The 23,448-nt window shown below is 34.9% G+C and overlaps 2 protein-coding genes across 3 annotated transcripts in view; both read left to right on the forward strand.

Moving 5' to 3' along the window:
- Nucleotides 1–23,448, forward strand: part of LOC127858366 (zeta-crystallin-like) — a 306,504-nt gene that overhangs the window by 38,398 nt on the left and 244,658 nt on the right. The gene's annotated exons all lie outside the window — the stretch shown is intronic.
- The window catches only part of LOC127858372 (uncharacterized), a 41,506-nt gene continuing 26,974 nt past the window's right edge, over nucleotides 8,917–23,448 (forward strand). The window contains exons 1-2 of one of the 2 annotated variants that reach the window (XM_052395455.1): nucleotides 8,917–8,963; nucleotides 9,223–9,429. In XM_052395455.1, coding sequence (XP_052251415.1) covers nucleotides 9,346–9,429 — 84 coding nt within the window. In that variant the 5' untranslated portion in view covers nucleotides 8,917–8,963; nucleotides 9,223–9,345. Of the gene's footprint in view, nucleotides 8,964–8,988; nucleotides 9,430–23,448 lie in introns of those variants that run through there. The other variant, XM_052395458.1, reaches the window with a different exon arrangement.

Raw genomic sequence — 23,448 nt, forward strand, 5'->3', positions numbered from 1 at the left:
TGTGGAATGAATTGCAACTGTGGTAAGGTTCATATTCATGCATCTAAAATTTATTGAAACATTATATTACTTAAACTTTTCGAACTTACACCAAATTTGTCAAACAGAATGCTCAAAACTATTAAAATATTAAACGTCTATTTGACGTGCTTCATCAAGTTGTTTTTACTGGCTGCCCAAACGTTGTTGTTGATTTACATAATTACATCATTGTCGTGATGTTGGCTGCGTGTAATGCACGTTGAAACAACTAAACATTCGCTGGGATTAAAACGACTTGTTGTGTTCCCTTCTACTTAGGCAATTCTGGATTGAAATACAGTGAACGTAAATCCATGTTATTTTTACGGTCTTCAAATATTCGGTAATTTTAATTACATGTAACAGTTGGGGAACGCTTTCGGTCTAAATGGTAAGCAAGTTTATTATTTTAGCTTTTGTACATGATCGCAAACGGTTTTCCTATGATGCTGACGCCTAATGTGCTTACTTAGACAATTTATTAGCAAACCTCACACACCCAATGCATTATTAAATGAATAACTGCTAAAATAGTCTTCCTCAATAATACATCTCTTTAATTTAAATTCAAACACATTTTTCAAATAATGTGTGTTTTAAAAATGAAAGCAATATAAAAGGCGCTTTATAAGATGTTTTGCTTCATCGAGTTTGTTATTTCTTTATTGCAAATATGCTGTTCATTGTTGAACAAAAGCGTTTGATTTACTATAAACAAAATACCGTGATGTTATTATTTTATGAACAAATTTGACGATGTTCCAAGACAATATACATGTTAGCGTGTTTAAGTTGTAAATGTACAAGATAATAATTGCTGCGGTAAATAATTATTCAACTTTTTGTCAAAAAAGTAAGTGGTGTATTTTCTAATTAAGTTCAGTTTCAATACGATATGTGTCACCAACATTCTTATTAATTGTCATGTTTGTAACTCGTATATGGATCATTTAATGTTTGTTTTTCTTTTTCGTTATCTGATTGCATTATCTGATCAATTTTAGAAAGGAGGACGAAGCCCCGTTGTCTGTTCCGTTTACAAACAAATAAAAGACTATTCCACATCGTCCAATCCTTTTAAATTAACTTTCAAAATTAGCATTATAGTGTTTGCCTATATCAGTTGTACCGTGGTTAATATATTTTATACAAAATACACGCGAGGATATTAATCCTAAAACAGGCATTTTTGTACCGATCCATGGCAAGGAGTTGAAACTGTTCGTGGGCAATTTTGGAATCGCCCATTGGCCCAATCTTTATTATATAAATATTTACACAATTATTTGTAGGAAAAAACTATCTCACAAGATAACAAACTAAATATAAGAATATTGAGTATTGACCAAGTACAACATGTCATCAGCGAATTTCTTGTAATGTTTAGCAAAATACGACATACGATCATGAAACTGCTGGCGACACAGACCTGTTTATGACTAAACTGGCACGGTTTATGTATGGCCATAAAATCTAATTTTTCATCCAATGGGAAAGTGTGTGATTGCACCATAATCCTAGATTGATTCGCCCTTATTTATTTCAAAATATCACAAAATTTCCTTTTACTTAATAAAGATATCGTTATTTTAAAATGCTGAACCAATATCCATAATAACTACATGCTATCTTAATCACACATCAGATTGTTAAAGAAAAACACATAACACCGAAAAACAAGCATTATATTGACCCCCCTTATTTCGTGCTGCATTTTCAATTTAACATTCGACATTAAAATGTCAGGAAGCCCCACGTGGCTAGCCCGACGTCACCCAGATACACAAACAAAATAAGGATAATCGTAAGCAAATAATGTTACACGATTGTATGGCTTAGTGATGCAATTCAACGCAACGCAATTACAATAAAATGATGGCAAACAATTACCATTAATTGTTTTTCATAAACAAAAACAACGATACATATGTATTTGCTTTTTATTAATGAATATCATCCTTTTGTTTATGCTCTATGTCTATGTTAAAATGATGTATTGCTTTCTATAGACCACACACCACGGGCGAAATACGATTATGTTGAGCTTTGAAATAATTCATTTCATAATTCAAACGTATTTGTGTTTCTCACAAGATAAGTTTTGATGCAAAGCATCAAAGGGCGTCGGGAATTTCAGTGTAAAAGGCACTCAATGAAGTTACATGGAACGATTTTTTTTCTACTGTAAATATTAATATATTGGCCGATTATTTTAAACAAAATAGAAAAGATACTGGTATAACCATTATCTATGATTTTGTGTTATAACCCCCATATAACCATTATCTATGATGTTGTGTTATAACCCCCAATAACCATTATCTATGATTTTGTGTTGTAACCCCCAAATATTTCATAGTTCATTTTATTTACATTGGTTACCTTTTTTTACTGGCATCCGTGTGCTGTTTTCATTAATGGAACAAAACTGTGTAGGTTTTAAAAAATCTGCTTCATCTTGTAAGCGTAATTTCATATTTTTCTCAACTTCAAGGGGAGATGATTCTGAACTTATTCTTTCGTTGCTCATTTACGATAGGGGTTGAGTACTCATTGATATGAAAACACTGTAAAAGTTTTTATGTGTTAACGAACCCCCTCCCCCCTCCCAACCTCTCACAGATATATTTCATGAGCATAATAAAAACAAAAAAAATGGTTACAATAAAACAGCATATTTATTTAGACTTAAATGTCTACATCAAAACAAAAAGTTAACATAAAACACAAATAAAATAATTCGATTCTACTGGGGCTCGAACCTTGGGCATCTCACATATGAAGCGAGCGTGTAACCACTACACTACAGAACCGCTTGAAAAATTACCTTCTAACTAAGATATTAATAAGTGACTGTAGTGTAACGGTTATCAATAAAGCAATACACCGTGTAATCGACGTCGTCTTGTAAAATTGATGAAAATACGCGTTGACCAAAACTCGAACAGCAAAGTCTGCGCTATTGTTAGAAAAACCACAAAATAAATATATTTTGATTATGTTTTGTTTTTATACAAAACCAGAAAGTTTCACCGGTTCGCGTATTTGCCCAGTCCCTGTGATATTTTAATATTGCCCAGTCCCTGTGATCAGTTATTAATTAAAAGAATAAGCTTTGCATTATTGGCAATAAATGTTGTAATAAATGTAACAGGCACAAATGCAGTACTTATCTTCACTAATTTACACAAAAAATCACCACTATGCAAGATATTCTGACAACAAAAATATATACATTGATCCGTAAAATAACTTCTCCTCTCATAAGCGAAAAAAAACGTATAACATACGAGTAGCCGCACTAAAGTAAGACGCCAATAAAAACAACAAGAATCTAACTTGATACCGTGTAATGGTTAAAAAGATTTCAATGTGAATACTTTTAAGTTATTTTAAACCATGAGCATTGAATTAACAGGCTCACTTACTATTTATCAGTAGGTATTTGCTTGTCTCATACAAGTCAGCTTAAAAATTATTCAAGCATAAACATTTGTAATCAAATGATTGTACCCCATCGGTAATTTGCCATAAAATCATGATTCATCATATGAATAAATAAAGGGATTACGCATACGGTGTTTTAATAGGTCTTCAACGAACAAGGTTCTTTGAAAGGTGTAAACCTGCAAGCTTGGATAAACTTCCATGGGCAACGAACGACCAAAAAACCTTATAATGGTCAGTTAATGTTACAGCCAGTTAAGAAAACAACATCACAAGAAGTCGGTTTAAACGCAACATGGATATTAAACATTTTAAAGTTATTTGAGCATTCCTACAAGTTAGCCAGAACCATAAGGTAATGGTTTGTGCATTTAATTTACATAAACTCACGTGATCCAAATTGAACGGCGGCTTGGTATTAAAACGTTTTATTGCTTTGCATGCACGGTAATGGTATGTATTGTATTTCAATGAACTAATATATCTAAATAGGATGTAAACTTTCTGAACACATTTGGTGATGTCAAAGTTGAATTTCAAGAAAAAAGGATATCATCACAGGATATAACTGTTCTGAAGTAGCATCCCACTATTTATCAAAATGGTAAGTAATTTCTTCTCTTCATTTTGAAATGAAACAAACTCAAGACGCGCACTATAACTTATATTAAAAGGTGTATCTTATTAGATCCATTACACTGTTGCTGAGATTTGCTTTGCATGTTCTCACAATATGCCGAAAACCGCGTAACATTTGTGCAAAATCAAATTTAATTGAATACACTTTGCAACTGTTACTGCAATTGAGATTGGCTAATTTCACACGGTTTGTTAAACAATTAAATTGTTAAAACGATGTCGACATGAGTGATTTTAAAGAACGGGCGATTTAACAATCATTCCCTGATGTAACAACGTGTTGTTCGCTTGAGCATTGCCCATGGTTTGGGATTTAAATGTATAAACACGCAAGAACACTTGTAAGTACAAAATATAAGCTATATTGATATACTAGTATAATTTTGTCCCTGTACCATGCGGTAGAAAGAAACTATTTCTGAATGTTATAAAATAAAAACTTATTATGGTTAGCATAATCATCGTATATGTGTTAAGAAAATACGCTGTATTAAACATGTCGATAATTAACAAACAAACCTAAGAGTAATCTGCACATACATTCAAATAAAGAAGGATTACATAAATTGTATACTAAATCGTTAAATGATAACAAGAAATTTTATCGGATGAGAAGTGAAAGCAATCAAACTATGCCTCCTTTTATGTATCCACAGACTGCGAGTCAGAAGGCGTTAAACATTTGAAATTGTATCCTTAACATTAGTTTACCATACGTTGTAACTACGCATCCTTGAATTGTGTTGCTGTAGCTTCAGTTTGAAAGCTTGACGGAGCACGTTAAAACTCGAACACATGATGAACATTCAATCAATGCGTAATTGATTGTACACGATAAAAGTTTGACTCGGTCTTAATTTGCCACACCTGTGGCATTTTGCCATGTTTCACTTTTATTTTTGCTTTGCGTTGCCGTTCATATATTACTTATACAGAGATTTATAACAATGTACCAAATAAAGCAAATGGCAATCTGCAAAAGTACAGCGTATTTATGAATTAGAATGGAATGTAATATTGATTGTTACACTTGCATATTTTATCAATAACACGCCATCATAATTTAAAAAAAGGAATACATTCACCTTTATTTTTATGGTTTTATTTGGAAATCCCAGATCAAACTTAGAATCACGTGGAAATGCTCAATCACATTTGTGTAAAGCATATATACATGACAAAACCCATCAATTCTTGAGTGTTATGCAAAATAGTAAGAAATCCGTTTTATTAAATTAGGTGAAGATGTTTCTTACTTTTAATTATTTTGTAACATTTTTTTTTCATTTTTTATGAATACATTCCTTTTAAGTGCCTTTTAGATTTCAATATATTTATGCTTATAAAATATCTGCAAATAAAATCTTCAATCAGATTTCGTAAAAATGTTTGCAAAATAGCATTACCGGAAGTGTTTATAATAGCAAAGCGGCAACATCCTCATAACTATATTTACTGCGCTTTACATCACTTCCAGTATGCTTTATTCCGGAACAGTCTTCAAATAATTGTACTTACTATGTAATTCCACCTATGCTCATATACGTGCAGTACGTTGTATTATTTTATACGTCATTGTCAAATAGGCCGCACGTATTTAAGAAAAAGTAAACCCAACTGAGGTCCCTATGGCATTATAGTGACCAGCCAGGCAGCCACAAACCGTATATGGACCGAGGCCGTGGTCACTATAATGCCATTGGGACGGAGATGGGGTTTACTATTTTTTATATTACACCGAAGAGTGTCCCCTGTATCATGTAAGAGCTGCAACGATTCACCAACAGCTCGAACGTGTTGTTCCGGCTTTCCATACTTTTATTTTTCATGCAACTGAATGCGCAAACGATGACGTATATATCTTGTAACGTTGGCATTGAGGTAAGCGTGTCGTTTATTCTAAATTAAGTCGTTTTTTTTTACTTTTGTTAAAGCTGAAGTAGTGTCAATGATGTTCAATAAAACGCTTCAATACAGTGCACATTTAGTGGTGTGTAACCCCGAACGGTCCATAATTATACAAAAAATAGTGACCGGTCTATATACAGTACTCTTAGGTTTCTCTATCGCATTTTACAGACTGAATCGGTCTTAAAGATATAGAAGGACCAATATCTACCATGTAATATTCACAAATATAATTATTACAAAAAGTGAATTGTATTGCATTTTGAAGCATCCTTATTAAATGGATACATGTATTTGCGTTGGATGTGTACCTTATAAACATATCTGTACTTGTATATATTTTAAAATAGGAAATACTTGTCATATGTTATAGACAAGCTAGTTAATTATATTCTTTACTCCTTATCCGTTACTACATCCACTTTGAAAATATGGTATAGTGACAGTGTTTTAGTGTATAATAGCTACCGGTACTTGAAAAGAAGCATATGACCCGATGCTTGTCCCGAAAGCGTGACCATACTTGATTTTGCCCGATTTGAAATTTTTGCCATATTTGGTGACCCAATAATATGATTGCCAGAAGTATATGGTGAGTGACAGTGGATCTATCAGAGGCTGAAGTATCCCCGTTAGCTGCCCATCAATTACATCCGTCAAACTGCATGTTAAATAAGTACGTTTTGGGACCTTCCATGTCGCAATCCAAAACGATATCTGCACACATGTGCAATTGGCTCCGAACATAGCTCAAATTAAATCCCGGTCAACACAACTTTCCACGTGATATTTATCGTTTGAATGGCCCACCAGGGGATGAAAACACAAAGAAGACCATGTCATTTTTTATACTTTATATACTGTAACCAGTTGTTTTCCATAACTCGTACACGGTTTGCCAATACACAATACATAGCCCATTATTTCATCAGTAGCTATACTTATTTTGTATAGAAGTAACTGCTGATGAAATAATAATAAAAAAAATATTTGGATCGGAAAACCCCAAATGTGAATGATTTTATTGTTAGCGTTAATTGGTATGGAATGAGTGGTGCCACAAAACGGACCATTTTCTGATCGGTGAGAAAACAAACGGTTTCATGTAATTACATTTATTGGTTATTTACATTTTAATAAATATTAAAATATTAATTAAAACTAATTGTGATGATTATATTTTCAGAAGTTAAAGCTGTTTTTTACAACTGAATTTGTTATGAAATTTGTTTTGGTGGAATGAAAATTAGCTGTTATTTCGATTCACAAATAATTAGAAGTTTGTGACATTTTTCATTAAGTGTGTGACCTTTTCATTGTGACGGGTCTCGGATTATATAATGGATATTAAAGTTGAACATCTATACCAAACTTGCTTGTATATGATCCGAAAATAAGTTTTTATTGAACTATTACTTAGCACGCGTATCACTGTATTCGAGTCGCCATTCATATCTGCTTATTGCAATAAACTCCGATTGAATTTTTCCCAGGGGTCGATAGGAGATGGAAACGGGGCTGTTAAAAAAAATAATTCATATGAATATGCATTTTTATAAATGAAAATACATTCGTGTAGTAAATTCTCATTGTTTTGAAGCTATTGAACAGACAAGTATATTGTTTGTTAATGTAATTACAAATTATTTGTGAAACGGAACATGATATGTTAATATTTGTGCACTATTAAAAGGCTACGTATTTGTATTTATTATTAAACCAAAATACGATCTTTTTAAAAGCTATTCTGTCCTGTTTTGGCCGACAACCCCACACTTGTTACACCCATCCCCACAAACCTTGAAACCCTATGTATTAGCCCCTGCTGTGATCACAGTGGGTGACCTTTATCAGTTGATAATACATTATCTGCTTCATAATAAAAATATAATCAGCAATTTTTCGATAATAAGCTGAGAAAAACGTGGAAGTTTTTGACCCAATGTTTAAAAATATATCAATGAACGGAAGTGTAATCCCGTGGAAGAGTCATTTTTTCCTGAAGCATTTTTTTTACCGCCCCCCCCCCCCCCCCCCCCCTCTCCGTATCGATCCTTCCCCATGAAACGTAAATAATTTTAGTTTATCAGTGTGCAGCGACCATGATCAGGGTGATTAATTCACAAACGCCGACGTAATTCCTAAATAAGTCATATTAAATAATGTTCAGATAAAAAAATCGTATGAATCGCTACACGTAAGCTACAAGTGTACCGCACGGAGGGTCCACAAAGTAAGACCAATCAGGCATGAACCTTTAACTACATAGAGATGCATATTGTACGCCACGTTACATTAACACTTGTGTTCTAGAAAACTTTGCCGGTATTTCAAATTGAAGTGTGTTTTTTTACGTCGGACGTGTTCTGCGTATGTACAAAGAGATTAATAAGTAAATGTAATTTGAAACTGTATTGCAAAACACATAAATAAACGAATTAAATTGATTACACAAATACAAGCCTTATGTTAAGGAGTTTGTAAATACTTATAATCCATTAATGAATTGATTTATGAACAAGCTTTAACAAATTCATCTTTTGACTGAGTACACTTATGTAAGGACGTACACGTCGTCAAGATGCAACTTTCATCGTTAGACATGTTACTGTATGAATGCGCAGTGTGTCCATTGCCGATATTTACGTTGTTAAACTCAGTGAATAATACGTTGAAATAAATACATTAATAATCGGCAACATCAAATAACAATCGCTATTACGATGATAAATGTTTCATCCTCTTTTAATTTTAGTTTCTTCTTGTTTATTATTGTAAGGTTAGTTTATTGTGGCCTTTTTATGACTGGCTGTTCAAATAAAAGAGTCGACAACAGCCCATAAGTTGTGTACTTCAGATCACATGATCATCATGTGATATTCAAAATGGCTGCTTACATGACGGATTAATGTGTTTTTTCTTCAACTTATGATTGTATTGTTTAATAAGTTGGTAATCATCAGAAAAGCACCATATTTCATTATTTTCGTTTTTTTTTATAAACTTGCATTAAAAATATCGATAAATATACATCCTCTATATAAACCATGCTTTTTATTAACAGTCAGTTGATTTTAGATTGTTCATGTGATTATTGTGAATGTGAATCGCGTAAATAAATCTTGTTTATGGCCAGTTCGTTTGCTTACAGATTGTTTGCGGTTAATGGTACACTTTATTAACCTCATAATTTAACTGCATCTACAGCATAATGCAACATATTAAAGTTCACTGATCATCATTAATCAATTATGACATTCAAAATATTAGACATTGTGGCACTGTCTTGTTTCTCAATAAATTATATGTGATATTGCCATCATATTGGCCATGGAAAGTGTGATAAGTTACAATGAAAAGCCTACAGGCTCGCTCACTTTGGATGAGGAATATGGCATGGACATGAACACGGGGGTAAGATAGCAACTACATTATGTACATATATAGATCTAATACTATAGTGTGTGTGACTTTGTCATTGGCAGTGGTATTTTTTTATTATTTTCAAATCATACATATTTTTAAGGGACACATTTTTCAGATTCATGAAACATGTCATTCTATGTATTTACATTACTATGATGTTTTTTTTATAAATACAATGCAGTATTTGCAAGTATCTAAAATAAATCTAAAATAAAGAAAACATATTTTTTTAAATGACCGTTCTTATCCTCGAGTGCCCAATTTCGACGCATACAAGCAGTTTGTTGAAGTTTTGTTGCTCAATATAGGGAGTTATGTTATTATTTTGTTATTTCATTACACATGTACCTTTTATTTACACATGTTAAATTCAATTGATTGTGTTATTAACAAAAAGTCGTTGAAAAACGAAATGACCCAAGTCTATGTAACGGCGGCCATATCTGTTGAGAGTGCCCTAAAACGACGCATCTGATTGGTTACATGATTTCAATGTTAATATCACTCCTGTGGAGACTGAATGAATAAAATATTAACTCATGGTTGTACTTAAATTTGTAATTGCTGTAAAAGTAATATGAAACTGAAATTAATTAAATCAATTCAGATTTTTAATTGTGTGATGCCATACTGTCTGGCAGTGGTTTTAATAGGGGCCTGTGTCAGCAACTCTGTCATAAGCTGTGTTTATGTCGTTAGTTTATGAAAGATATGTGAATATAACCTGTACTTCTTTTGTGGAACCTGCACTTATAATTAATTAAATAAAAATTAGTAATAAACATAATATGCAATTACCAACATAAACACTTGCTACATATAGTTAAAATTGTATTAGAGCTTAACCAAAAACATATCCGGACTTCAAATCAAAGTTTACGCGTACACCTTTTTCATAGTGAAAATAAATCTATTTATACGATGTTTTGTCAAATGGCAGTCACGTGACTTATGAATGAAAAAGTGAACTTTTGCAGACGAAACCGATGCATTATCCCACGGTCTTATTAACAAAGACAATTGGGTGTAAAGTGTTCAAAAGTTTTGCATTAAGTAAAATAGATAAAAATCCATCACTTGCAAACCGATCAACCATATCTTACCTTTAAACCCGCTATTTTCCATATAACAAACAATAACTCTAGTAAATTGTGCGTAGAGTACCATGTGCTATTGTATGACGTCAACGGATGTCGCTTATGTATCAAACAGAGGCAAAACAAAAATTGCGTCGAATTAGGGCAGCGTCGATTCGGTTCACTCAACGATAGGATTTGAAATCAGATCCTTAAGTATTAAAATCATGATGCTGCCACTTTGCCATTTAGGCGTTTACACTTATAAGCATCACTCTAATCACTTTGTAAGTGAAACGTTCATATTCCAAATTATTGAAGCATCACAAACACTATATAATTGATATGTTTATCTATTATATTGATAGAATAGTTTGAGTTTAACTACTTGTCCCTTTGTCAGTAAGGGTGATTAAGTTTTACACGCAACATCACTGCATCACTGTTTCTGCTACATGCGTTCACGTGAAAATTCACACATGTGAGGTTACTTACCAAGGCCCATAACTAGGAACTTCAATTTAGCAGAATTGTGCAATTTTTGGTACTAAGAAATTTCAAATTTATATGTCCAATAACACCATATTGCAATGTATTCATATGATATTGAAATAAAACTTTAGTTTATGGGTTGATTATCTGTCACTCACAAATACTTAAAGTTTTTAACTGTGACCAGCTCTTTTGGAGAGTAATGTACCTTTTTTTTTAGACAAATCACCTAAGGTCTGTGTCTAAGTACCGGTACATATTTCTGTATCTACTGCAGACAGATGTTTGAATAAATCTTCAGACATATCTTGAGAATCATCATGCAAGGTTACTGACAAAGACTCTTACCTGCAATTTAGCAGAATTTTGACCCCTGTGTACATTTATATTTTAGATTTGCATGCAACAAATCCACATCTCTGTTTATACTATATGCACTTTTGTAAAACGTTCATATGTTTACTTGTCATTGTGTGAGGTCACTGATCAGGACTTAGGTTGCTTACCCGCAATACAATGATATGTTTTCCCTTTGACATTATGTACTTTATAAGTTAAGCATGACGTTAAGGTACAACAATTCTCCATGTAAAATACAGATATTTGACTAAAAATGAATTGTCACTGACAAGTGACTATAAATTTATGAGAATAATTTCTTTTTTTCTTGGAAAATTTATGTTGAGGTGTGCTTTTGCCAACATATAATTCAATTCCAATTGAACTCTGGATGTAGCTAGTTTGCATTGAGACCTCCTTTGTTATTGCATTGGGCCAGATGGTTAACTAAAAATCAATGTCACTGCTTATACAATTGGTTTACAGTATCAACTTAATAACTTGAACTTTGATGGAGGTATTTTGCCTAACATGGGTCTGGTCAAGGTCCCTTACTAATTATATGCATTGTGAATTAATCACTTGAGTTTGAGTTTGTATGAAAGAATATCAATTTGTTTGTCTAGGTAGGTAGCTTACATGCAGACCTTGCTTGAGAATGTACGGTAAATTAAGCTCAAATAGTCATTGTCAGCTTGGGTATAACTTACATGTTCCCTGGGTACACTTAAGTATACTTACATGCAAAGGTCCAGATAATTTTTTCAGCTGAGGGGTATTTCACGCATGAAATTTTTAATTGACGAGTAAAAATCAAAATCCGATAATTGTAAGGAGTATTTATGTTCAAAGGATCAAAATAAATGAAAAATTGTACATGTAATGTTAATTCGCTATAACAAGCAGTCTTGTACACAAGAAAGCAAGCACGTTTGTTTTATTTAACAGTTTTTCTGATTTTCTTCCTTGGCTTATAAGCAGCCATTAATTTCTTTTTCCGCCTTGATTTGGCAAGTCACTGTTTAGCACACACTGTACAGCCACCATCAACATCTTCTAAGCATGGCCCACAACACTTGTTTATTATATGTGTATTTTGGCGCCATTTAAAAAGGGCTTGAAGGTAAAAGGTTCTTCCATAGTGCCACACAAGAGATAGCAAAAATTATATGCTTGAAGTTGGGCAATTCGGGTTTTATCGAATGTGATGCCAAATGTTTTCACCATAAGTGTATATCGATTATCAACAATGCAGCGGGGAGTCCGTTGTGTCAACATCTGCATTTATCGTGAGCCAACATGAAATGATACCGTTCTGACTGAGGAGAAAATTAGGTCGGGTACCACATTCTATACATAGATGGTGATGTCACTACGTTTTTACCGGTGTGGACACAATGACGGAAACCAGTCATGTTTACATGACTTTATATGCATGTATGAACGGCTAATACGCATTGAAATTGAACACAATGCGTAATTCGTATTTAGTCAGGAGTTTTTTTACTCAACAAAATTTTAAGTCATGCGTTTTTTTCTTTTTTTTCATGCGTATTTTACGCAAATACGCATCTTATCTGGCCCTCTGCTTACATATACCCCGTGTACGGTATATATACTAAAATGTACCCGGGAATTTTAACGCTAAATCAGTTGTTGTCTGCTATATTTTTTATGTCCCCCACCCACTATAGTGGGGGACATATTGTTTTTGCCCTGTCTGTTGGTCTGTCTGTTTGCTCCAACTTTAACATTTGCAATAACTTTTTCAAAATTCAAGATAGCAACTTTATATTTGGCATGCATGTGTATCTAATGGAGCTGCACATTTTGAGTTGTGAAAGGTCAAGGTCATCCTTCACAGTCAGAGGTCAAATATATGTGGCCAAAATCTGTCATTTTTTGAATACTTTTGCGATATTGAAGATAGTTACTTGATATTTGGCATGCATGTGTATCTTATGGAGCCCCACATTTTGAGTGGTGAAAGGTTAAGGTCAAGGTCATCCTTCAAGGTCAGAGGTCAAATATATGTGGCCAAAATCGCTCATTTTATGAATACTTTGGCAGTATTGAAGATACCAACTTGATATTTGGCATGCATGTGTATCTCATGGAGCCCCACATTTTGAGTGGTGAAAGGTCAAGGTCATCCTTCAAGGTCAGAGGTCAAGTATATGTGGCCGAAATCGCTCATTTTATGAATACTTTGGCAATATTGAAGATACCAACTTGATATTTGGCATGCATGTGTATCTCATGGAGCCGCACATTTTGAGTGGTAAAACGTCAAGGTCATCCTTCAAGGTCAAAGGTCAAAAAAAAAATCCAAAGCGGCGCCGAAGGGGACATAGTGTTTCTGACAAAACACATTTATCAATATTGAAGATAGCAACTTGATATTTGGCATGCATGTGTATCTCATGAAGCTGCACATTTTGAGTGGTGGAAATTCAAGGTCAAGGTTATCCTTCAAGGTCAAAAAAATATAAACTTGTTTCAAAGCAGCATTCTCATGAAGCTGCACATTTTGAGTGGTGGAAGTTCAAGGTCAAGGTCATCCGTCTAGGTCAAGGTCATCCTTCAAGGTCAAAGGTAAAAAATAACTTTAAAAAAATTCAAAATTTCTCATGAAGCTGCACATTTTGAGTGGTGGAAGTTCAAGGTCAAGGTCATCCTTCAAGGTCAAGGTCACCCTTCAAAGTCAAAGGTTAAACAAATAATTTTTTTCCAAAGCAGTGTTTTCATGAAGCTGCACATTTTGAGTGGTGGAAGTTTAAGGTCAAGGTCATCCTTCAAGGTCAAAGGTAAAAAAAAGATATATTTTCCAAAGCGGCGTTATCATGAAGCTGCACATTCTGAGTGGGGGAAGTTCATTTTTCAATATTGAAGATAGCAACTTGATATTTGGCATGCATGTGTATTTCATGAAGCTGCACATTTTAAGTGGTGGAAATTCAAGGTCAAGGTCATCCTCCAAGGTCAAAAAAGTTTAAACTTGTTTCAAAGCGCTGTTCTCGTGAAGCTGCACATTTTGAGTGGTGGAAGTTCAAGGTCAAGGTCATCTGTCAAGGTTATCCTTCAAGGTCAAAGGTAAAAAATAAATTTAAAAAAATCAAAATTTCTCATGAAGCTGCCATTTTGAGTGGTGGAAGTTCAAGGTCAAGGTCATTCTTCAAGGTCAAGGTCATCCTTCAAGGTCAAAGGTAAAACAAATAAAAAAATCCAAAGCGGCTGTCTCATGAAGCTGCACATTTTGAGTGGTGAAAGTTTAAGGTCAAGGTCATCCTTCAAGGTCAAAGGTAAAAAAAAAAGAATTATTTTTTCAAAGCGGCCTTATCATGAAGCTGCACATTGTGAGTGGTGGAAGTTCAAGGTCAAGGTCATCCTTCAAGGTCAAAGGTCAAATTTTTTTTTAAAGCGGCGCAGAAATCTCGGACGAGTTTGAAAATGGTCCAGATCGGTGAACAACACTGCCGCCAGAGGGTGGGGCAGTGTTCTCTATATGTATATACTGAAAACATGTGAACACTCTAGAAATCACATTTTAGGTCCAAACTTCATGAAATTTGGTCAGAACATTTCTTAACTATATATGTGAGTTAGGTAAGAAAATGGTTCTGGTCCGTTGAAAAACATGGCTGCCAGGGGGGTGGGGCAGTTTTCCTTATATTTATATAATAAAAAAGGCTTGTGAACAGTCAAGAAGTCACATCTTTTACCAATCATAATGAAACTTGGTCAAAACATTGGTTTTATCGATATCTCGGACGAGTTCGAAAATGGTCCAGATTGGTGAAAAAACATGGCGGCCATTGGGCGGGGCAGTTTTCTCTATATGTATATAGTGAAAACATGAGAACACTCTAGAAGTCACATTTTTGGCGCAATTTTCATGAAATTTGGTCAAAGCATTTGTTTCCTAGATACGAGATTTGGGTTCGAAAATGGTTATGGTCTGTTGAAAAACATGGCTGCCAGGGGGCGGGTTGGCGCATTTTCCTTATATTTATATAGTAAAAAAAACTTGTGAACAATCTCAAAGTCACTTTTTTCCCCAATCATCATGAAACATTGCGAAAACATTGGTTTTATCAATATCTCAGATGAGTTAAAAAATGGTCCCGATCGGTCCAAAAACATGGCTGCAAGCGGGGGGGGGGCAGTTTTCCTTATATGACTATAGAGAAACCTTGTGAATACTCTAGAAGTCACGTTTGCCTAATCATCGTGAAACTTAGTCAAGACATTGGTTTTATTGATATCTAGGAAAAGTTGGAAAATGGCTCAGATCGGTGAAAAAACACACTTTTTAGCTCACCTGATTGCTCAGGTGAGGTTTTAGAATTGGTATTTGTCCGTCATCCGTTCATCCGTCCACATTTGGTTTGTAAACACTCTAGCATTCTTATTCTTTATAACAATAACTGAGAAGCTATATGGCCACAAGATCTCAGTCAATTGTGATATTGAGCAAGATCGCATCACAAATGCCTGAATTTTTGCCCTTAGATTTTCAAATTTTTCATTATTATACAAAATCCATGTAAACACTTTAGAGGTCACAATTCTGTTTCAGATTTTATTTATCTTGGTCATAATATTTATTTTTGTAAACAGAGTGTGATGTTTGGTCATGCGGGTCAAAAAGTAGGTCAACAGGTCAAATCTTACAAAAAACTCGTAAACACTCCATACGCCAGATGATTTTTGTCTTGATGATATCTTGGTCAAGTTTGACGTTTGAAAATGTGGGGACAAAATCTAGGTCATGGGATCTAATATTACAAAAACCTTTTAAACAAACTAGAGGGTTTAGTTTTGGTCCAATAATGTTGAAACATGACCAGGGTGTTTTTCCTGATGATATTTAGGCAAAGTTTGACATAGGGTCATGTCTTGTTACAATCTTGGTCACGGGGTCAAAATCTTACAAAAACCTTGTAAACACATGTAGAATTAGCATAACTTGCAAATGTATACATTGTTAAAAACCCATGCAAATGGACAGTACTCAATCTGAATTAACCAATAACCATATGCTTACACTGCAAAAGTAACCAATCTTATATGCTCTAGAGTACTGAATTTGCAACTAAGCAATGAACAAGGCCTTGTAAAAAGTGAGCGAACTAGGGCCATCTTGGTCCTCTTGTTCTAAAATGAGTTTGTTCAAATAATGCCTTTGGGGTCAAAACTAATCATTCCATGGGGTGTCACATGATGTATAAAAACTTGTATTGTACATAACTTGGTCCAAAAAATGGTGTTTTGTGGAATTAAATGGTTAGGTGTTTAATATGTTGTATGCTACTGGTGGTCCTTTAATAAGTTTGTTCAAATTATGTCCATAACAGTTTATTGTATACATGTCTCAGGTAGTAGTACCTTAAGGCCCTCTCGTTATGTATATATTCACAAGTTTATGTTTGCATTAACTACTACAAATATTGAATTTTAAATATAAGTGGTTGGGAATTAGTCATGATATCAGATGACTGATAGAAAATGTACATTATGATTCAGAGGTAGTAGACTTACGTGGTGCAGGCTGTCTTGTGCCAGCTGTTGTTTAATGTATGATCATGTGGTATGGATTGGCACGAATTTGATTGGAGCTGTGTACATGGAACCAAACGTCTACGCGTAGGTTTTAATGTAAAAGCATGGCGCGCTACATTGTTTTCAACGGTGGCATAGAGGTGACATTCACTCCTCTTTTTTAATATCACTCCTCTTTTTTCTATCTCGTGGCCACGAGTTAGCTATGTCGTGGCATCGAGTTACTAAGTCGAGGCCACGAGATACATATAGGATCTGGCATGAGTTGTCATATCATACTATATTTTATTACACGAGTTCAGGAATTTCTAACGAATTTCCTGGACGAGTTTAATAAAATATGGTATGATATGACAACAAGTGTTAGATCTTTTTTATCACATGCTTTTAAATGAGCGAATTTAATAAATATTTTCGCAAACATAATGATAAATCCCGAATGTTGTTTACATTTCGTGACGGCATTTGACGTTGCAACGTCATTTCAGCAAAATAACAAAATGCGATTGGGCAATAAACTAAAACTAAGTCAATGAAAATGCTTAAAAATGTTGTATTACACATGTGTAATGTAAACAAATATGCAATGGTTGTATTACATGGGAAACAGGGTATAGCATGTGATAAAAAAGGAGTGCAAAACTAAATAAAAGAGGTGTGCAATTAAAAAAAGAGCGGTGCAGTAAATAAAAGAAGGGTACATTAAACAAAAGAGGAGAGCATTTTACCTATCTCGTGGCCGTGAGTTAGTCAGCCATCAAGTTTTGCGTAACATGTGCAAATAGTATGTACGCATATATATATAGTTGACCAAAGCGGGCTTTTACTGTGATGATTACTTCTCTTTGTATAAAGATCACCATGAATGACCATGTGGAACAATTTGATTGGCTGACTAATTCGTGGCCACGAGTAAGCAGTGCCTTCCCCAGGAATTTGTTCAGGCGCCCCGGGGGTGGGTTCGTGAGGGGTGTCCCCTCCCGACGTTGATTTTTTTTTTAATTTAACGTGTCAATTCACGTTCTGTGGTGCGTTATAACTAAAAAAAGCAGCGTCAAAAGACGTCATTTGGTGCGCTATGACTCTTCAAAAAAATCCCCCAGTCATTTAAAAATATATTTTTTTTATATTGTTTGTTTTAAAACTTTTCCGCACAGATAGTAAAATCCCGACTCGAACGATTCCCCAATACATCCGTTTCAACCCGACTCTATTACTGTATACTTACTATTTTTCAAGTTTCTATTTATTACCCGATAATCCCGTTTATTCCGTTTTTATCAATCTCTTTCTGGTAAATATTTACGATAAAAGCTTTCAGTTATTTCTTTAACACAAACCTTGCCATTTTTTAAGTGACTAGTTATAGATTTGATGAAATATTGCCTGTGCTTGTTAAAACGCTCAATACACGCCATTTGTATGCAAAAGACGCGACGTTGTACATGCTGCATAATTTTCGCGCTCTTTTTAATTGAGAAAAAGATTCGACACAAAATAAATTTGCACTGCTAATTTGAAGCAAAAATATTTAACGTTGCGGTAACATTTACATTCGGAAGTGTGTTTTGGATTAAAAACGCGTTAACATCGACTTACGGTAATGGGTTTCGGATAACAAATTTAATTATTCCCATTTGAGATTTCAACAAATATTAACCGTTGCGTTATAAATTCAACGATAATTTGTTATCTGTAATTTGTTATTTGCGGTAACATTTACATTCGGAAGTGTGTTTCGGATTAAAAACGCGTTAACATCGACTTACGGTAATGGGTTTCGGATTACAAATTTAATTATTCCCTTTTGAGATTTCAACAAATATTAACCGTTGCGTTATAAATTCAACGATAATTTGTTTGCACACTTTACGAGTCGAATAAATGTTTTGACGGAATTATGCATGAAATTCACGTTGTCCACGAGGATCACGGCCGGTTGCCATCATCAGTCTTCTAACTATCGATTATCGGACGAAACATTTATAAGTGTGCGTAATTAATTCAACGAAAATTTGTTAAAGCGCATTACGTGTCGAATAAATGTCAGAAAAACGAGGTGAATCAGTTCTATAAATGGACATGTTGAAATATACATGTACTGGAATTAAATTAATTGTTATCACATAATTGTAACAGGGAGTCATTTGCACAACTTACTCGCTATAATAATTAATTGTTTACCACTTGCAATTAATTTCTCGTATTAATTATGAGTCATAGGTAACACTTGTTTACAGTAAAAAGGTGTGATGATGATGCTCGAAACCGTCTTTAATGTTCTGTACTGTACTAATTACCGGTTTTATATTACTCAAATGGTACAACTTTTTGCTAATCAAGCTGCGATAAACTCTTACTTCATGCCCGACGTCAATCAAAAATAATGGTCGATAGTTAACCCCGCCCTCATAAGCATTCGCGTAACCGATTGGACGATGAAATTCACAGTTTGACGACTGGAAAGTTACCAGATACATCCTTGTCAGCATTTAAATGACCGTGTAATGTGGCTAGAATAATCGATACGCGCGTCATGCTATTCTCTTATCAGTGGATTATCCATTACCCTATGTGGTGTTTATGGCGATTACTTGTGAAAGTAGGTACCGAGTGCTCTTTTAAAACAGGGAATATTGATACACTGATAGGGAAACCTTGATTTTTTTGGACAATCTCCACTTTCTTTTACTGAAGAATACACTGATCGGAAAATTTCAAACGCCCCGGGGACTCTGATTTCGAAATTCAAGCGCCCCGGCAAGGGGCGCTTAAATGGCCTGGGGAAGACCCTGGAGTAAGCTAAGTCGGGATCTCGAGATAGCTAAACTAGTAGTTTTCAGCTACTTCTCGTATACATTTTTATTGGTGGTATGGTTCTTTTATAATAAATTTATGCCCCCTTCGAATAAGAGGGGGTGTATTGCTTTGCTCATGTCGGTCTGTTTGTCGGTCCGTCCACCAGGTGGTTGTCAGATGATAACTCAAGAACGCTTGGGCCTAGGATCATGAAACTTCATAGGTACATTGATCATGACTCGCAGATGATCCCTATTGATTTTGAGGTCACTAGGTCAAAGGTCAAGGTCACGGTGACCCGAAATAGTAAAATGGTTTTTGGATGATAACTCAAGAATGCATACGCGGCCAACAGGGCGAACTCTAGCAATATTACTGAAGCAACTGGTCTGTAATCCTAAATCTATAATTATCAGTCCAATGAAACATCATCCTTTGAGTAAAATAAAGTGGATCAGTAAAAATATTATCAGAATATGATTTTTTTTGTATATTTTGTATATTAAATATTGTGTTAATGTTTAATTTTGTTGATTAATATAAATATAAGCAGGACAGGGGAGGTAATACACTATTATATCTTTCTTATATACAGGGGAAACAAATGCAATAAGTTAAAATTTCATGTTTAATGAATAGAGGATATAACCCCCCCCCATTTTTTTTTAAACATCTAATAAATAACCCAACTCCACATTAGCCCCCCGCTCACCCCCCTCGACCCCCCTACTTACTCACCCCCCATTTTTTTTAAACATCTAATTAATTACCACACCCCAAATTATACCCCCTCTCACTCCCCCCTTCTCCCCCCCCTACCCACCCACCCCCAACCCCACCTCCAAATTTTTTGTTTAAACATCTAATAAATTACCCCACCCCACATTATTACCCCCTCTCACCCCACCCCCACCCCACCTCCAAATTTTTTTAAACATCTAATAAATAACATCGCCCCACATTATTACCCCCCTCTCACCCCCACCCCCCCCCCCCCCCCACCCCCCCCCCAACCCCCAATTTTTTTGAAACATTTTATAAATTACCACACCCCACATTATACCTCCCTCCCACTCTCCCGGACTCCCCCCCACCCCCCAAGGGGGGGAAACAGCTTAGAAAGGAGCACACCCCACAGGAGACCCCCGCGCACTCCCCCCGACCGCCACCTCCCAGCACCCCACCCCCCCGCCAAGTTTTTTTAAACATCTAATAATAACCCCACCCCACATTATTACCCCCCTCGCACCCCCAACCCCCTTCCCCCACCCCCCCCACCCCCAATTTTTTTAAAACATCTTTAAATTACACACACCCCACAGTATTCTCCCCTCTCACCCCACCCCCCACCCCCCTACCCCACCCCCACCATTTTTTTTTAACATCTAATAATTACACACCCCAAATTATTACACCCGTCTCACCCCCACCCCCTACCCCCCCACCCCCCATTTTTTTTAATCATATATAAATTACCACACCCCACATTATACCCCCCTCTCAACCCCCCACCCCCCACCCCCCATTTTTTTTAAACATCTTATAAATAACCACACACCACATTTTACCCCCTCTCACTCCCCCTACCACCCCCCCACCCCCAAATGTTTTTTTAAACATCTTATAAATTACCCCACCCACATTATACCCCCTCTCACTCCCCCTTGATCATGACTGGCAGATGACCCCTATTGATTTTCAGGTCACTAGGTCAAAGGTCAAGGTCACAGTGGCTCGAAATAGTACAATGGTTTCCGGATGATAACTTACATTAGGTCAAAGGTCAAGGTCACAGTGACAAAAAACGTATTCACACAATGGCTGCCACTACAACTGAAATCCCATATGGGGGGCATGCATGTTTTACAAACAGCCCTTGTTATGAATTTTACTTTCATTGTTGAGCTGCTTACTATGTACTATTTGCTAATATTCAATTATACGTACTTAAATGTGGACAGGCAGGGCCCTCAATCTATCAAATCTGCCGCCGAATTTCGGCGGCAGTCCCCCACCTGAAAAGTATACTTTTTTCCCCTTTTTTGGGAAAAATTCCCCCTAAAAAAACATAAAAAAAATATTTTTTTAATAGAAAGATGTGTCTCATGATTATTATATCTCAATTCTATTTCAATTTAATCTTTTCAAACATACTAAACTATGAAAAATGCAATGAATATGGTGCAAACATTTACAAATGTAATAATGAGAGAGTAAGTAAAAAAAATCCCCCAAAAAAGGAAACGCCGCAAAAATTCCCCCTCCTAAGGGCTGCGGACCCCTTCCCCCAAAGTAGTTTGAGGGCGCTGACAGGTCTGTGGCAACTTTATATATGCATAATATGCATAGATGGAAACAAAAACAATAAACGTGTTGCGCGATTAATGTTAATGGCTGAGACATTTAATGTCTATTGTTGAAATCGTGCATACCTTTGGCCAATATACCAAAAAGTGTACAGGTTAATTCAACCCAAATATTTCTGATGTAATGTTTAAATAAGTTTTCGTAACATACATATATAATTTCGTCTATTTCGATCAGAAACAATTATCTTTTACAAAACTAAACGAAACGCAAATTGTTTTGTAATTTTATTGATAACTGTGCTATAAAAATCACTTAAAAGTTATCGCTTATTCATCCTTAATTGAAATTTTAGTGAACACATTTTCATGTGACCCCTGGCAATTTCAACGCTGTGATAAAATATTTTGATGGTTTATAAAAAAATACAAACCGTGCCGACTTGCATTAGCGTCTGCAATGTACCAATACACCATAATTACGTTTCGTCCGATTTATTTATAAAACATCCTTCATTTAGTCAAACTCGTGTATGAATAACACCAGCTTTAATCTTCACATGCACTTGGAAACTGTATTGATTACGGTCTTCTATATATTGAGAAATTATCTTTAAATGTGGAAGCAGTTTATTGAAGCACCGAAACGCCGTCTCCAGTAACAGATGACATCATGGTAATGAAACAGGTGACTTCATGGTTGTGCTCAAAGGTTAGGGGTCATGTCAAAATCTTTTGTTACAGGTGAGAATGAAGGTGAAATATAAAAAGGACTTTCATTTTTTTGTGAAAACTATAATTAATTTCAATTTAAAGGGATTTTTTTTATTATCATTAATTGAAGTACCGTGCAAAATGGTAATATTCGGAATAGTTTAAAATAAAACTATTATGGTAACAAATAAAAACATAAAATTAAAACGTGTCTGCCATAGGCGTCAAATCCGGGATATCTAGAAGCAAAAGTTAATTCGTTACCTCTACAATTAACTATTTCAATAGATGATTATCAATAAACGAACATATATTTGTAATAGTTCTATAAGTCTGGATTGTGCATATGCTTGTTTGAATATAATTAAAACATTATTTTTTGAATCTATGATTTTTGTTTGGCTTTCAATAATCTGAAAATATTCACATCCAATTAAATTGTAGTCTTTATGTTTAATTCTATTGATATACTCTTCATATAATTTTATCAATCTTTGACTTCTTTTCGCTTTTATGTTTTTAACGATTGCATTTTCGTCTAGAACGTTGTGATACATATTAAAATTGTGGTGAACGATTGAATGCCTTAATCATTGAATCCATCACTTAAGCATGTACGCTTAACAGCATTTTTATGAGTTATTTTATGGCCCATTAATTCTGTTTTGAAGCTCTTTTTACCAGGGGCCTAGGAAGTAGAGGCGCTTCGCATCCAAGTA

The sequence above is a fragment of the Dreissena polymorpha genome, chromosome 14 (assembly GCF_020536995.1).
Source record: "Dreissena polymorpha isolate Duluth1 chromosome 14, UMN_Dpol_1.0, whole genome shotgun sequence".
Taxonomy (NCBI): Eukaryota; Metazoa; Mollusca; class Bivalvia; order Myida; family Dreissenidae; genus Dreissena; species Dreissena polymorpha.